The 14,982-nt window shown below is 38.2% G+C and overlaps 1 protein-coding gene across 1 annotated transcript in view; it reads right to left on the bottom strand.

The window, feature by feature from the left end:
• Window positions 1-14,982, bottom strand: part of myom3 (myomesin 3) — a 79,356-nt gene that overhangs the window by 12,031 nt on the left and 52,343 nt on the right. Inside the window, exons 19-26 of the mRNA XM_042490301.2 lie at window positions 10,387-10,513; window positions 6,842-7,023; window positions 6,486-6,600; window positions 6,041-6,197; window positions 4,540-4,646; window positions 4,140-4,184; window positions 3,910-4,046; window positions 519-663 (exon numbers count right to left, since the gene is read on the bottom strand). Coding sequence (XP_042346235.2) covers window positions 519-663; window positions 3,910-4,046; window positions 4,140-4,184; window positions 4,540-4,646; window positions 6,041-6,197; window positions 6,486-6,600; window positions 6,842-7,023; window positions 10,387-10,513 — 1,015 coding nt within the window. The remainder of the gene's footprint in view (window positions 1-518; window positions 664-3,909; window positions 4,047-4,139; window positions 4,185-4,539; window positions 4,647-6,040; window positions 6,198-6,485; window positions 6,601-6,841; window positions 7,024-10,386; window positions 10,514-14,982) is intronic.

The raw sequence follows: 14,982 nt of genomic DNA, 5'->3' as shown, positions 1-14,982 counted from the left end.
ACATTCACCTCCACTCTCACACATTCAGTGCTGACTCTCTTGTTTCTGATATTACAGCAGTTGTATGGAGTGTCAAAACTTGCCCCTGCCATCTCATACTGCAGCTAAAGGGAGCCTTGATGCCTCAGTATCTGACGCAGAAGGCCATTGACCCAGTGTCAGTATTTGACAAGTTGGGAGTGAGATCAAGATTAACGCTATTGATGCATTAATGTTTTCATCACTTTAAAGTTGCAGCTGATAATGGTGAGGTTAATTCCGACTACTGTATATGCAGCTGGTGTCTTCATCTATAACGATGTACTGTATCTTTTTTTTTAACTGATTTATTTTTTATTATAAATCTGAGTTTGCAAGGAACCAGAGTTGTCCTGTAAATGTAATGGAGTAAATTTACCTCCAATTGTCATCGATTAGAAGTATAGAGTAGCATGAATTGAAAATACTCAAGTAAGGTACAAGTACCTCAATACAAAAACCAACAGGACAACTCACTGTGAAGTGAGTGAACGACTTACTTTCATCCACAAAGACCAAGGTGCACTGGTTCTTGGCGCGGCCGTCCTTCAGCTGAGCCGTGTATGACCCCTCGTCCTCGCGAGTGAGTCGGTCAAACAGTATCTCCACCAGACCTTTGGCCTTGTCAAAGTTGATCTTACGGTGCTGCAGAAGAGCAAACAAGCACACACACACACACACACATACAGTACGGTAAACATCAGCTCATGTGCAGACAGATGATCCCAGATGGCAGGTAGACACGCCACTTGCAATCTACCGTATAGATGGTTATTCATACAGAGAGAATAAAATGTGAATCAGAGCGTGAAAAGGGTCTGAAATAACAAAACACACGCTGTAGATGAAATACTCTTTTTTTTTCCTAACACGCACACACAGAAACACAAACAAACAGGAAACAGCCTTCTAGCTCATTTTCATGACTTTTATGTTCATCGAGATAAGTGTATGCCCTGCATGTTGATAGGCCTCAGCGGTGGATGTGATTTGTGATGTATGGCGAGCCTGAGGGCCCTAATCAGCTAAATGGCTTTTGAATTCACAAACCTCAGCTGTGATCATTTAGAAATAACGTGTAATCAGTACTGTTCAGATGGAGCTCTGATATTGAGAAATAATGGAATAAATGAAAATGAAATAGAGGCGATGAATGAAAGCGGCTGAATATAAAGCAGCCGAGCAAACACAGACACACAAAAATATATCTGACAGAGTCGTGAAAGCACAATAAATACACTGTGTTGTATTTGCTTTCCCCCTCTGTGGACACATCAGCACACAGTTCAATAGCCCCGACGGCAGCGCTGATTATTTTTAACTTGGTGTCACAACACATATCGGTGCTGAGAGGGTTTGTTCACATTTAGTTAGTGTTTCATGGTGATTATACTGTTTTGTTTTAGATCATCTGAGTTTCAATTGCACCTTAGAATGGCCAGTGAAATCACTGTGCTGATATTTTCTTGCTGTACTATTAACCCTAAATTATTTTGTCAAAAATAATGTTGATTATTTTATAGAGTTTGTTGTAAATAGCTATGACTCTAAGTAAGAGAAAATCAATTTGGAGGTCACTTTTGAGATACGTGAAACACAGTACAAGAGCCAGTGTGTAGGATTTAGGGGAGATATACTGTCAGAAATGGAATTTAATTAAATCATAATTAACCATGGAGTCGTTGTGTTTTTGTTACCTTAAATGAGCAGTTTATATTTACATAGAAAGGGGGTCCTTTTCCATGGATTCTGCCAAGTCAGCTCGTTCTCATTTCAAACTCTCAAAACTCAGTGATTTCTGTATCAGACACCGATGCCAAAAGCTACCTTTTGTGCTGGTATGATACACCGTCAGTTTGCAATGGTCTAATTCGCCGCAGGACAGTGTCTGTTTGAATTGCTGCCGGTAACATCGATATAAGGAGATGGAAAGCCACTATAGGCTGGGTGGGAGGGGCAATGGATGGGTCCATCAAACCCCTGACTTTCACCTGTGAGCTTTCTGTATGAATGTTGAGCATGAGGAAATATTTGGAAATATGAGATGTTTTACTGCTGTTGCAAGTTTCTTTTGAAAAAGGTAGTATGCATCTAATGAGCAAAAAAAGTACATTTCCTGTGAAAACTGAAGTATATTTTGAAAAGACACAATGTATGTAACAGGTGTACATTTACATGCCACCCTGTAACGTCAGCAGTGGGTTTAGATAGGACTATTTGCATTTTTGTGTCAGCCACCACCCTTCATCTGAAAATCTCGTGACACTGAAGGAATACTGACCAGAAGTTTCAGCTGCTTGCAATCTGATATCCCACCACTAGATGTCACCAAATTCCCCTAAATGTAAAACACTGTTCCTTTAAGTTGAAATATACAAATTATCTGTACAAAAGATTGGCATTGGGCATATACTAAAAAGCAGTGACATACTATATTGTTATTATTAATGTCTTAATATATTCTACATATCATGTCTCACATGTCTACAGTTTTCACTTTCAAAGAGCCATTTCACCCTCAGCTAGAGACCCACTTTAAGCTAATGACATACTGATGATTTATTACCCTGAAAAATGAAGAAAACTGTCTAACTTGTCTCTTCATTGCACCTTTACTTTTCTTTGGCATCCAACCAAAACTGACACATTCACCAGATGTGGGCTGCTTCTCCACCTTAAGCTCAGTTTATCCTCCTGTCTCCCAGACTTTGTGAAATTATCTCAGTTCCCAGACCTCTCTGCTGCCTTGAACACCTGCTCTTCACCGTTGTTGGCAGCCTCACTTTGCTGCCTTCCAGGATGTTTATTAAAACACTAATTACTGTTTTCGATTCACAGTGACTTGTCATAATCACAGCTGCATGTGCCTACACACTAATGTTATATAAGTCTTGTAGAGTTTCATAACATCTGAGATGTTTCTTACTTTTAGAGCTACATTTTTTGCACTTGCTCAAAATATTTGATTCGATATTGCATATTTTAAATAGGCCTAATAATCACACTCAGTTGTCATTTCAGTTCACTTTATTCATTCAGCCAGACAATGTGCTTATGTTAGCTGATTTACTGTCAGGAGAGGAGGTATTTTGCTTTGTTACCATTATCAGTGAGTGTTATATCTGTCCTATTGTCATCTTTTCTGACAATATGGAAGCAGCTATAGCCAGTGGTGGAGAAAGTACTCAGATCCAAGTAGCTTTTTTTTTTTTAGTCTGGTGGTTTCTCAGGCTGGGTTGATGGCCCCAGGCAGGGGACCACAAGATAAATCTGATAAGTTGTGAGATCACAGTTATATCACAGTTATTGTGAAAAGTGGTAAAACTCAACACCCCTAAAGTCAATAACAGTGTATTTTTTGTTAATAGTGTAATGGACGTATGAAGAATCTTTTGAGCATACGATATATGCTGCATATGTTAGTTCCATTGAACTGCCTTTAACCTAAATGACCAAAACTAACGTCATTTGATTGGTGACTATTCAAAATGTAGAATAGTATTTCACACACACTTCATCATGGCGTGCAGTGGTGAAATTATCTGCATATCTAATGGTTTGGCTAGATACGATGGGCTCCACAAATCTTTCTTTCTTCTGTCTTTTTAAATGTCATATCCTCACCATAGCATCATATCCTGAGCTGGCAACCTCACGAGTGGCAGACTGACAAGGTTAAAGGACTCTACCATGTGCTCTTCAGACTACAGCAACAGTATGCTTTCTAAAATATAAAAGCGAGATGGGTTATTCATTTTATCCAAAATACCTTACAGCACAAAGGTTTCTTGCAACTGTGGATTTCAAATCCTCTCACACCTCCGAGGTTAGTGGCATGCTCGAACTCTCTGAGCTGCAGTATCTCAGGATGACCTGTGCGGCTGTTCTTACCGGAGTGCTGGAGATTTCTCGGTCATTGAAGATGAGACGGAGCTCAGCAGAGTCACTCAGACTCTCAGTCTGCAGCCAAAGACGTACTTCACCTTTCTCAGAAACCTCCACTTGCCAGCCCGACTTTAGCGCTATCACTGCAAAAAACATTGCAGGACATGTGTGTTTCCTCTTAAATGTCAGTGAATCACCTTTTTTCCATGATAGGGTACAAAGTCTTTGGTACATACATGGATTTCTGACTTGCCAGCTGAGTTCTTTGAGTCTTTCAAGGTCTACAAAGAAGTGAAACAAGTAGCAGAAGGTTAATTAATCTTTGAACAGGACCCACATTTCTTAATACCAGCATATTGTCAATGAACAACGGCTCTATTTTTAAACTGAAAGTTGATTGAGAGTATATGCTTAGTTGACTGAGTGACCTTGTGGAAGTGGTTGTGCGAGGCTTAATTATTTGCTTGAAAGAAAAGCTTGATAACCCTTAAAATGAAAAAGTCCTGCTGCTCATGCTACCTCTAGCTTTTTCAATAACACAAAAGACAACTGATGTTGAACAGTGTTTTTGTGCCTGACATGAGCTTGTGAATTAGACAAGACAGTTTGCTAACCTTCTGCTCTATTTCATTTTACCTTCAGCGGTGAAGTCGTAGCTGGACGACTCGTCTGGGTCATCGCTCATCTCCACCGTGTAGAGACCCAGATCCTCCTCAGAAGGGTCTGTGAAGGTGAGGACTGACCTGATGGACAAATTGAAAAACATACAGATCCATCTTGGGCTTCTTGTTTATCTGTACATCCTGCAGCGCTGAGTGATGTAAGTACTGTTTTGTGCTGTCAGACTCCACAGTGCTTTCTGTCCCAATAGTGTTAATGCCTTTCAGCCAGCTGAACTTAAAATTAAATTACTGTTTTATATGATATCAATGTGTGTGAGAGCTGGCAGGCAGACTTCCCTAAAGCTAAGAGAAGGGATAATTAAAAGAGACCAGCCTTATTGGGAATCCCACAGAGAAATACTCCAAAAAACACATCTAATGTTAATATAATCTCTGTATTAAAATTCTGTTCCTTAAAATATTTAACAAAAGTAACTCACCTTATGATATTCCAATCATTCACAGTCACAGTGGGTGTCCAAATGGCTCTTAAAGGGACAGTTCACCCCAAAATCAAACAAGACATATTTTTCCTCTTACCTGTAGCGCTATTCACCAATTTTGATTCATTAGGTGTGAGTTGGAACTAATAGAACTGGGTGGCACTTGGCTTTCAACAATACTAGCTTGCCTAGCACCACTTAGATAGCTAATTTTATAGCTTGGCCAAAGAGGACGCCATTAATATTTACATCTTGTGCTGTCATGAACATGAGCCTTTGGTTCTGAGTAGATGCAAACTGAACTGGACTGAACAGGACTACTGGGCAAGTGTAGAAACACAAAACAATTTAAAAAAATGGGCAAAAAAAACCCACAAAGAGACAAAAACAATCACAAGGTGACACAGAAAGAATACAAGGAGACATGAACAGCCAAAAAATAATACAAAAATTACCTCAAAAAGACACAAAATTATTTCAAACAGTCCAAAACAAAATGAGACATAAAATGACTACAAATTGACCAAAAAAGACACAACCCCTCACAAAGTCTCTGTGCCTGTGTCAGGGGCCCATCTCATAACCGTTATGAGTAGATGCACGTTTCCTTCTTCATGGTAATATTGGGGGTTGTAGAAAGAAAATAGTTCCTATGTGAGACTGCTCAGAACAAGGTCTGTAGATTATCTTTAGTGACAGGTTCAGGATTTCTGGAAGGAGACATTTCTATTGAGTTTTTCAAATGTATTTTTTGTCGCTTTGAGCTTCACAAGCTGAGTGCAATCTAGTCCATTATACTGGAGAGAAGGCAGACATCCTTATGACTGGTATCTACCAACATTCTGCAACTCACACCAAAACAATCAAGATTAGTAATAGCACTACAGGTAAGAGGCAAAATATGAGTTTGATTTCGGGATGAACTGTCCCAAGTGTGAAAAACAGAGATGTGATGAAGAAGATTGCATTCTTCTAAATATCACCTCTTGGTAAAGCAAACTGCCACAGATTTCTTGTAGGAATAACACATACCCTTTCTTCTTGTTTTCTGCCTGAGCTCTCTTGGCATCGATGGGCTCTGTGTAGTTTTTGTTCCATAGGAACTTGCTCTCATCGTCCATCTTATCAGTCTCGTAGCTCAGATATATGAAACCATCATCGTCCACTCCAATCTCAATGTCTTTGGAGCCTGAAGATGAAAGAGTCAGTTAGTGTGTCTCTTGGCTCCAGCTTCATTTTTGACAGACAGTTGTCTCTCAGAAATAAGCATATAACTACTTTTTTAAAGTTATGTCTTTTTTTAAAAAATATATATATATATTTAGGATTGTTAAAGAAGGAAATAGATAACAGTTACACAGACTTGATTGTGTGGTTGCTTTTCCTTTTGTGCTATATCATGTCTTAAGTCCAGCACCTCCAACAAGCCTTGGAGATAATTTTTTTGTACAATATTTCTGGAGCTGTGATGGCTGACCTGGTCGGGTCTGAGCTGTGACCGGCTCAGTGGGCAGAGAAGGACAGCCCACTCCAGCCTCATTGACAGCCAACACACGGAAACGATATGTCTGACCCGTCTGTAGACCTGACACCTGGATGTCATATGAAATACATCAAATATTTACACATTATTGTCATAATTCATCATGATTATTTAAATGTTTGTACCCACAGAAATGCAAAGGAATGAAATACTGAAACAGGGTAATAATAATTTACTGGCACTTATAGTTATTAAATACACTCATACTTTATCAGGTAATGGACAAATCCCGATTTTAATTTCTGTTATGCTGAATTGAAACTTGTAAATATTTTTACAGCTTCACTCACCTTGTAATGTGTGTCAGAGATCAGCTTGTCATTTAAAGCAGTCCAGTCGTCCGATTGGTCACCCTGGCTGACTTCCAGCAAATAGCCAGTGACGGGGCCCCGTCCTTCGTACAACGGAGCTGCCCACAGCAGCACCAGAGAGTCATTTCTCACCTCCCTGACCTCAGCGTCATAGGGAGGACCTGAGAAAGACGAACAAGACATGCTGTTTATCAGGGTCAATGGTTTTTGTGCAGGGGAACAAAGTGTTTGTGTTGCCAAAAAACTAAAAGTCCAAACTGAAATAGAGGAAAAGTAAAAGGAAAAAAAGGGAAAGATATTTGTCTGGATATAGTCCCTTATGGAAAATATCAGATACAACCAAACTAAACCTCTTTGTCACAATGGGAAGTTACAACAAAAACAAACCAAACAAACAGTAAAGTGAAAATGAGTACAGTGACTTTCCTTAATCTACCCCATTGACTCTATGCCTGCACTTGGTAGTTAATTTGCTTAATGATTTTCGGTCACTTTTAAATTATTAACGGCACAGAGGAAAGCCCATTTGCTGAGATTAATGAGCTGCGCTTTAAAAGTGGCATGTGTGAGAGAGCCTCTCTCCATTTTCAATATTAATGTCACAAGAAGCTGATAGGAGCTTTGCCAGAACTGCCTGGCCCTCTGCTGAAAGTACCGGAGTGACTTTATGGGTGAGTCTGTGAGTGTGTTTGTAATAATAATGCAAGTGTGTAGAAGATTTCCACTGGGGAATGGGGGTCGCATGCCCCTGTCACTTTTCAAAATCCTATTTATGCCTCTCAACTTCTATACTCTCAGGTTTTTAAGTTTTCTTAGCCTCTAGCCAGCACAGTCCAAATGAGAAAAGAGAAAAGCTGATAAAATGATGATATTTCCATCAGAGTAGCCTTCATCTCCTTATTTTTCAAATAATTTTCATACAATCTATGTTTTTAAAGTTAATATTCTCCTATACAGACACAATACAAATAGAAACAGCGAAAGACAGAGTTTCTTATTGTTAAGGAATTTTTTTCAAATAAATTAAACATGATTTTAAGTATTATTATTGCATGAACAACACAGCAGTGGTTAGCGCAGAGCTTCTGTTTTATCTCATTGTTTTTGCTACGCTGCCATTAACATGACCATTTTTGTATAAATTACACACCTGTGTTACATTGAAATCTGGAAGAAAACTTTGTTTTTCCTGCATGCCTCCACAATGAATGACAAATCCCAAAAATTTAAGAAATTCTTGCTGATTTGAAAAAAGGGGCCAGGTTTAACAACAGCAAAATCATATCAAAACATCCTTTTTCAAACTCTGACACAACTCGTGCAGCATAATCCATGTCTCATTAATCCAGTTGTATGCTCAGTACTCCCCAAACGTGCATTTTCACTGAAACCTAATTATTTAAAACTCTTCTGCGCAAGCTACTTGTCTATGCCCGAGACTGTCTCCTGGATCCATCATTTCATATATAGTCACATTATATGTATTATTTTGTGACATGGATTGTCTATATTGTCTGTCCGTCCTGGGAGAGGGATTCGTTCCTTAGTTGCTCATCCCTTTTTTTCCATTTAAGTTTTCTTTTTGGAGTTTATCCTTATCCTCAGTAAGCGAGTGTAGGAAAGAACAGAGGTTGCCATCAGATTTTAAAGCCCTCTGGGGAAAATTGGTGATTTGTGAAATTGTGCTTTATAAATGTAATTGACCAGACTTAAAATCTTTGTCGTTCACCACCTTTCAGAGCACTCTCACACATGGTGACAGATGATAATGGATTTAGTGTCTTGCACAAGGGCACTACAGCAGCATAGACAGATCGCCACCAGCCAGGGCGACACTAAAGGACAAGTCATACATATGCAACAAATAATGTATTCCACTCATACCTCTAACCCAAGGTGGCCATCATTTTATCTTTTATTTCTCAGATGTATTACGCACTTCACCGCTGACCTTTGCCTCCATTCTGCAATTTAATGGCATAAATGCAAATACCCAGTTTCTTTTCAGGTGCTTCATTTTGACCTGATCTATTTTGTTGTGAAATGACCGTATTAACTTTTAATGGTGTAATTTTGAATGAAAAGAAAATGTTAGTGGGTGGTAGTGGGTCATCAGGGTGATGGATGGTCTTTGTATCCGTCTCTCCTCCCTGTCCATGCCGGGGTCAATAAACTTTTAGTGTTGTGAACTCACAGCCTTAAGAAGAAACTGCAGGTCAGGGTGCATAGCTAATATTAAAATCTCAATGTTCTGAAATATCTGGAGAATTTGGAAATGATTAATTTATTCAGTTCAGGTTCTGTGACATCCAGAGCATTAACGTAGCAGAATACCACTATTTGCTATGTGAAGATATAGTGGAGTAACGGCATCCTGAGTAGAGAATTAAGTCAGGCTACCTCAATGTGTGTTGTTATCTGAGCTTCTCTGTGGTTTGTTGCAGTAATAAGCTGGTGTGGCACCACATGCATATTAGTGCATGTGTGTCTCTTATTGGCTCGCTCATCACTGATGCTTTGCACTGTGTTCATATAGCAGTTACAGCTGATATCAGGACAACATCATAGTGGAAGTGTAGTGGCCATCCTCCATTTCCCCCTGGAACACTGTCAGCTCTGTCAGCACTATTGCCGTTTGTCACACCCCTCAGTGTGTGAAATTGCTGCTGAAGCATCCTTTGGTGTCTTTGTGAGACGCACCAGGTGATCAACCATCTCCAGTATAAACTCATTCGCAGCAATACGTCATGCTGAGAACAATTGAAAGAGCGACAGAGTATGTGTAGGCAGTGAGGGAAAGTGGAAGGGTGACACAAAATCAGGATTCATTCAGGAGATTAAAGCTTGTGTCCTGTGTGAAACCAAAAATCAATGTTGTTTTAAGTACTGGATACAAGATGTCTCCTACATGTACATGTGTTGAACTGAAATTTAAGGTGAGCACAGAGAAACTTTCCACTGTCAAGAGACGAATGTGCAAACAGTGAAGTGGAGCAATGTCGAGACGTGTCAGTTTAGGGGGACTTTAAAGCAGCTATATGCAAGTGACAACACACAGGCCATACAGCTCAAACAACTGTAACATTGGTTAATGTTGTGAATGGGCATGGTTAAGTTTAGAAGAAAAGATCATTTTTTGGTTACATTTGTAACGTAACGTCACTGAAAAACGTCACGAGTTACATCTGTGAATAATTGCGTAACATAGCCTCAAACTTTTAAAACCAAAAATATTTGCATGTTCATAGACTTTTTTTTAATGAGGCAGTAGCAGATTATAATAAGTTATAATTCAAAGCAAAGAAATGTATTTGTCCCATAACATGTTTCGAGGGACTACTTAAATAATCATGCCAGCATTAGTAAAGAAGATAGTGTGCAGGAATGTTTTCACTTGTATTCCCTCCGATGCACCTGTCACACATTTCAGTGTGCAGAGAAATCTTTTCGGCGATTTCTGAAGTTAAACCTGTGGCACTTTCTGTATGAACTGATTTTAAAGTAAACTGACATTTCCACCTCACCTGGCTCTGGCATTGTCCACTTCTCACAAAGGAAAGCTTCACTCGGCTCTGAGGGCTTCCCGACGCCGGCCATATTGGCAGCAAACACACGGAATTGGTAGAAGTTTCCATTAGTCAGGTTGCCAACCTGTGAAAATACGTCAGACATCGAATAGCTGGTGAAATTTAGGCAGTGATCACCAGTCAAGCTGAAGATAAACAGATGAAGATTACAGAATAGAAACTTATTTTGCACTTTTTTTAAAAATATGACAAAAATATGTTGTCTAAACCACGATAAAGACGTGCGAATATCAAACATCAAAAAGAAGTTTGGTCCTGAATCACAGCTTAGAACTATTTTTTTTTGCTCTGGCCACTGAGATCTGAAGATTCAAAAATATTCTGGAGGAAAACAGATTGTATGATTGAAGAATGCCAATTTTCCATGAAATGGTTTGATGAATCACTGAAGTATTCAGGCATTTTTAGGAACAGTTCAGCCCCAAATCAAAAATACATATTTTTCCTCTTACCTGTATTGCTATTTATTAATCTAGATTGTTTTGGTCGGAGTTGCAAATTGTTGGAGATTTCAGCCAGAGAGATGTCTGACTTCTCTCCAGTATAATGGAACTAGATGGCACTCCACTTGTGGTGCTCAAAGTGACAAAAAAATATATTTGAACAATTTAACAGAAATGTCTCTTTCCAGAAATCTGGAAACTGAACATAGTTACTGAACATAGTCCACAGACCCTGTTGTGAGCAGTTTCTCGTAGGAACTATTTTCTGTCTGCCAAACACCCGTCAGTGGTATCACCTCGCATGCATGAGAGGCTTGTGACAGTGTGAGACGTAAATAATGGCGTCCTCCTCGGCTGAGCTGTAACATTCGCTGGCTCAGCGATGCTAGGTGAGCTTGCAGTAGATGCACGCTTTCTTCTGTGCAGTCATACAGTTGGTGGGTGTAGTGCGGGATAAAGTAAATAGTTCCCATATGAAACTGCTCACAACAAGGTCTGTGGATTATTTTGAGTAAGCAAATCATGATTTCTGGAGAGAGACATTGCTATTGAGTCTTTCAAATGTATTTTTTTGGCGCTTTGAGCTCCACAAGCGGAGTGCCATCTTTGTTCCATTATATGAAAGAGAAGTCAGACATCTGTATGGCTGATATCTCCAACACTCAGCACCTCCCACTAAAACAATCATGATTAACAAATAGCACTACAGGTGAGAGGAAAATGTGCATTTTTGCTTTGGAGTGAAGTGTCCATTTGAGTTGAACTCAAAAGCCAGGAGGCCAGATGGAAAATCTAATTTGTAATTATTGTGAGTTCTCCAGTATAATACAGTCTGTTAACAGTGATTTGCGAATTTGTTGTATAAACATCTTACTTAAATTATTTCTTTTTTGTAGCATCGTTTTTAAAAATCCATATGCGGCATAAAACATTTTGAAGGAAAACACAGATCAATCGTCATACAGGACTGGTTATACAGTTACACCCCACAAGACCCAAGCAGGCGTTTTACAAGGTGTTAGCTCAGCTGCTGCTGCTACCACAGCATTTTTTTACTGAGCCCCAGGGACACTCTGGCTTTGGGAAGAGGAGGGATTCGGCCTCATTGATCTGTTCATTGATCTCCCTATTCACAGCCACTTAGACTTTAAGGCCCTTATCGCCTCCGTGAACAGTTGTGAACTTGTGCTGCAGCTCTCGCCTCTCTCCCGGCAACTAATTGACACAACCAGAGGGAGCTTATTTCACAGCAATAGCAGTTGCTATCTAAAAACCAATTTCCCCCCACCTACCTCCCTCTTCATTATCTATAGATCCTGCTCTAACCACATTTAGACAGAACGACAACCTTCTTATCAGATCGATATACAGTCCAGCCTGAGAAATGCAAAGGTTGTCTACCAAAATAAAAGTACAGCTTTCATCCACTAGATGGCAAACAGGCTGCATTAATTAAATTTGCTCATATTTTCATCCAGCAGTTGGGAAATCAACATTTATTTAGTTGTCTGCTTCATCTTGATAAACTCACTCACAATCTGAATATCCTAATTATATGTACTTTTAGCAGTGATGGAAAATAACTGCATAGATTTACCCAAGTACTGTCTTAGGTATGGTTTTAACTCTACTTGAGTTCGACCACTAAATGCTTCTTATTACTTCTATGTCAACACATTTCAGAGGCAAATGCTGTGGTTCCCAGCTTTTTTTGGCTTGTAGTTAGGTCCATTTTTATGTTTGGGATGAGTTGGTAGCAGTCCTAACAAAGACATATTTCTCTTCTAATGTATTTCCTTGATTTAAATAAATGTTCAAGGCTTAAAGAGGCCAATAATCCAATGTTTCACAAAAAAGCAAAGATTAAACAAAAGTCAAAAAGTTAATATTAATTTGTGTAGCAGGACTTAGTTTTTTGTTTTTGTTCCTCATAAAACTTAATTTGTGAGTCGCCCTCAGAGGGGACAAACTGGACACTTACAGCAGTGAAATGCTGCTTACACATCAATGCATTCGTATTAACAATATGATATGATGAACATTGTGATAAATAATATTTTATTATTTATTTTTATTTTCTGTTGAATGACTAGTTTATACTTTTTATATCCAGGTGTTACTGGTACTGATGATAATTGTGGAATAGAAAATCTGTGTAATCGTGTCAATAGACACCTTGTAAACCAATTGTATTTCTTTCTTTTTCTTTGTGTCTTTGTTTCTTTTCTTTCTTTCTTTCTTACTTTCTCTCTCACTGTGTCTCCTTCCCCAATGCCATTCTAGTTGCTTTTTCAAGATCTGTTTAAGGTAATTGCTCTTTTTATATGATTTTGTGATTATGGTTTATTCTGGCTACAAACCTCATCTCATTACACTCATATTTTGAGTGTGTTTCATTTGCAAAAAATAAAAAGATAAAATACACAATAAACAAAGTTAAAGATGAATTTAGCATTATTATCATTTATATTATTTTCAAATTATTTAATAGCAATCGCAATAATGTTATTGTAGTGAGCTATTTTGGCCATGAAAATTGCAGTGAAAATCTGATATTGGGTTATTTTGCTTATAATACGTCTATGCTTTAAGTAGGATTTTATATGGAGATCTTTCACTTGGATTTGTTATAAGTATTATCAGTATTCAGTATTCATGTCAGTATTATAATGTTATTTTTACTTTACTAAAATGATAGAATTTTAATCCAAGGAAAAATACAAGAGGTTCGCTTTTATTTTTGTTCTAAGAAAGCAGAATCAGTGACATCCTTACAGCTGAAGTTGTGGAAGATTCACAACATTTTCTTCACAACTCCAACTTGTTAAAGAAAAGCAGCACAAAAATCAATCTTCAAATTACCCTACTTTACATCCAGACAGTCACAAACCTGATTTGAATAACATCATAAAGCAGCTCTATGTAAGGAGATTGGACTTTATGCGGCTTGAGGTTATTGGATTTGCTCATTTACCCCAAATTGGGGAGCTGCATGTTTTCATCAGAGGGTTCCTCCTGAGAAGGACTTCTTTGGTTCTCGATACTCTGCACTTCACAACGTGTCGGGCTAATCTTCGTATACGCTCATTTTCTCTCTTATTTGCTTTGTCTTCTTTTCTCCCGAGAGCTAAAAACAACCACTCATATATAACGCCCTTGCACAATGGCTAATTAGGAAGCACCTGTAATCTCCCTGAGACAGGTTAAAGATTTAACTTTCCTCCAGGTCTCCATGGACACTGCTTGTTGCCTAGTGACACAGCCAATGTGGATGAGGGAGCTTTAGCCAATATTTCAGTTATTTTGAGGCTAAATGGAGAGGTAAATTATTAAAAGTAAGCCCTTATGGGTGCTAGTGAATAGATATCTCTTTTTTGTGCTTACTAAGGAACTTTTAATGACTCTTTTCTCCTTGTTCTCATCAAAAGTTAGAAAAAATTCTTTGAAACGTGAACGTAGATGCATGTTTATATTTATACATATTAATGTATATCTATTTGATTTCATCACCTTGTTTCACCAAGTTATTACTTGTTGCTTATTATTATTATTACTATAAAATGACTGCAGAAAACATATTAATTTAACCTTTAATTAATGTCAATCTTCCTTTTTTTTAAAACTAATTTTAAAAAAATTATTTTTCCTATTGGTCTATTTTCCACTTTCACGTATATATTTTATTAACTACTTATAGTTTTTGTCTGTTTGTCTTTGTTTTAATGTATTTTTTATTTTTTATTATTTAAAGTAATATTTGGGTGGATTAAGTTGTAAGGATTGCAGAAACTATGATTGCCATCATGAAAGTTTTAATGGCCCTATTTAGAGCCAGTGTTTGGTTTGTCTTTTAAGGAGATGCAATGATCTGTATAGACAATGACCCACTTCCTGTGTAGATATAAACAGTTCGTTGTAAGTTAACGAAAACACGATTCTAATTTTAAGATGATAATACTCTAAAGAAAACATACTTTTTACATTATATTCAATTTCTGTTGTTATATATCACCCTAAGTCCTACACACTGGACCTTTAAGTCAGTATGGTGACATGCACCAGGTTTTGTCCTGTTCACAGTCTTAGTTTA

This window comes from Plectropomus leopardus, chromosome 11 (genome assembly GCF_026936395.1).
Source record: "Plectropomus leopardus strain MGB_pleo_1.0 chromosome 11, ASM2693639v1, whole genome shotgun sequence".
NCBI lineage: Eukaryota > Metazoa > Chordata > Actinopteri > Perciformes > Serranidae > Plectropomus > Plectropomus leopardus.
The sequence above is the reverse complement of the archived record's forward strand: the minus strand, read 5'-3'. Positions and strand labels throughout refer to the sequence as shown.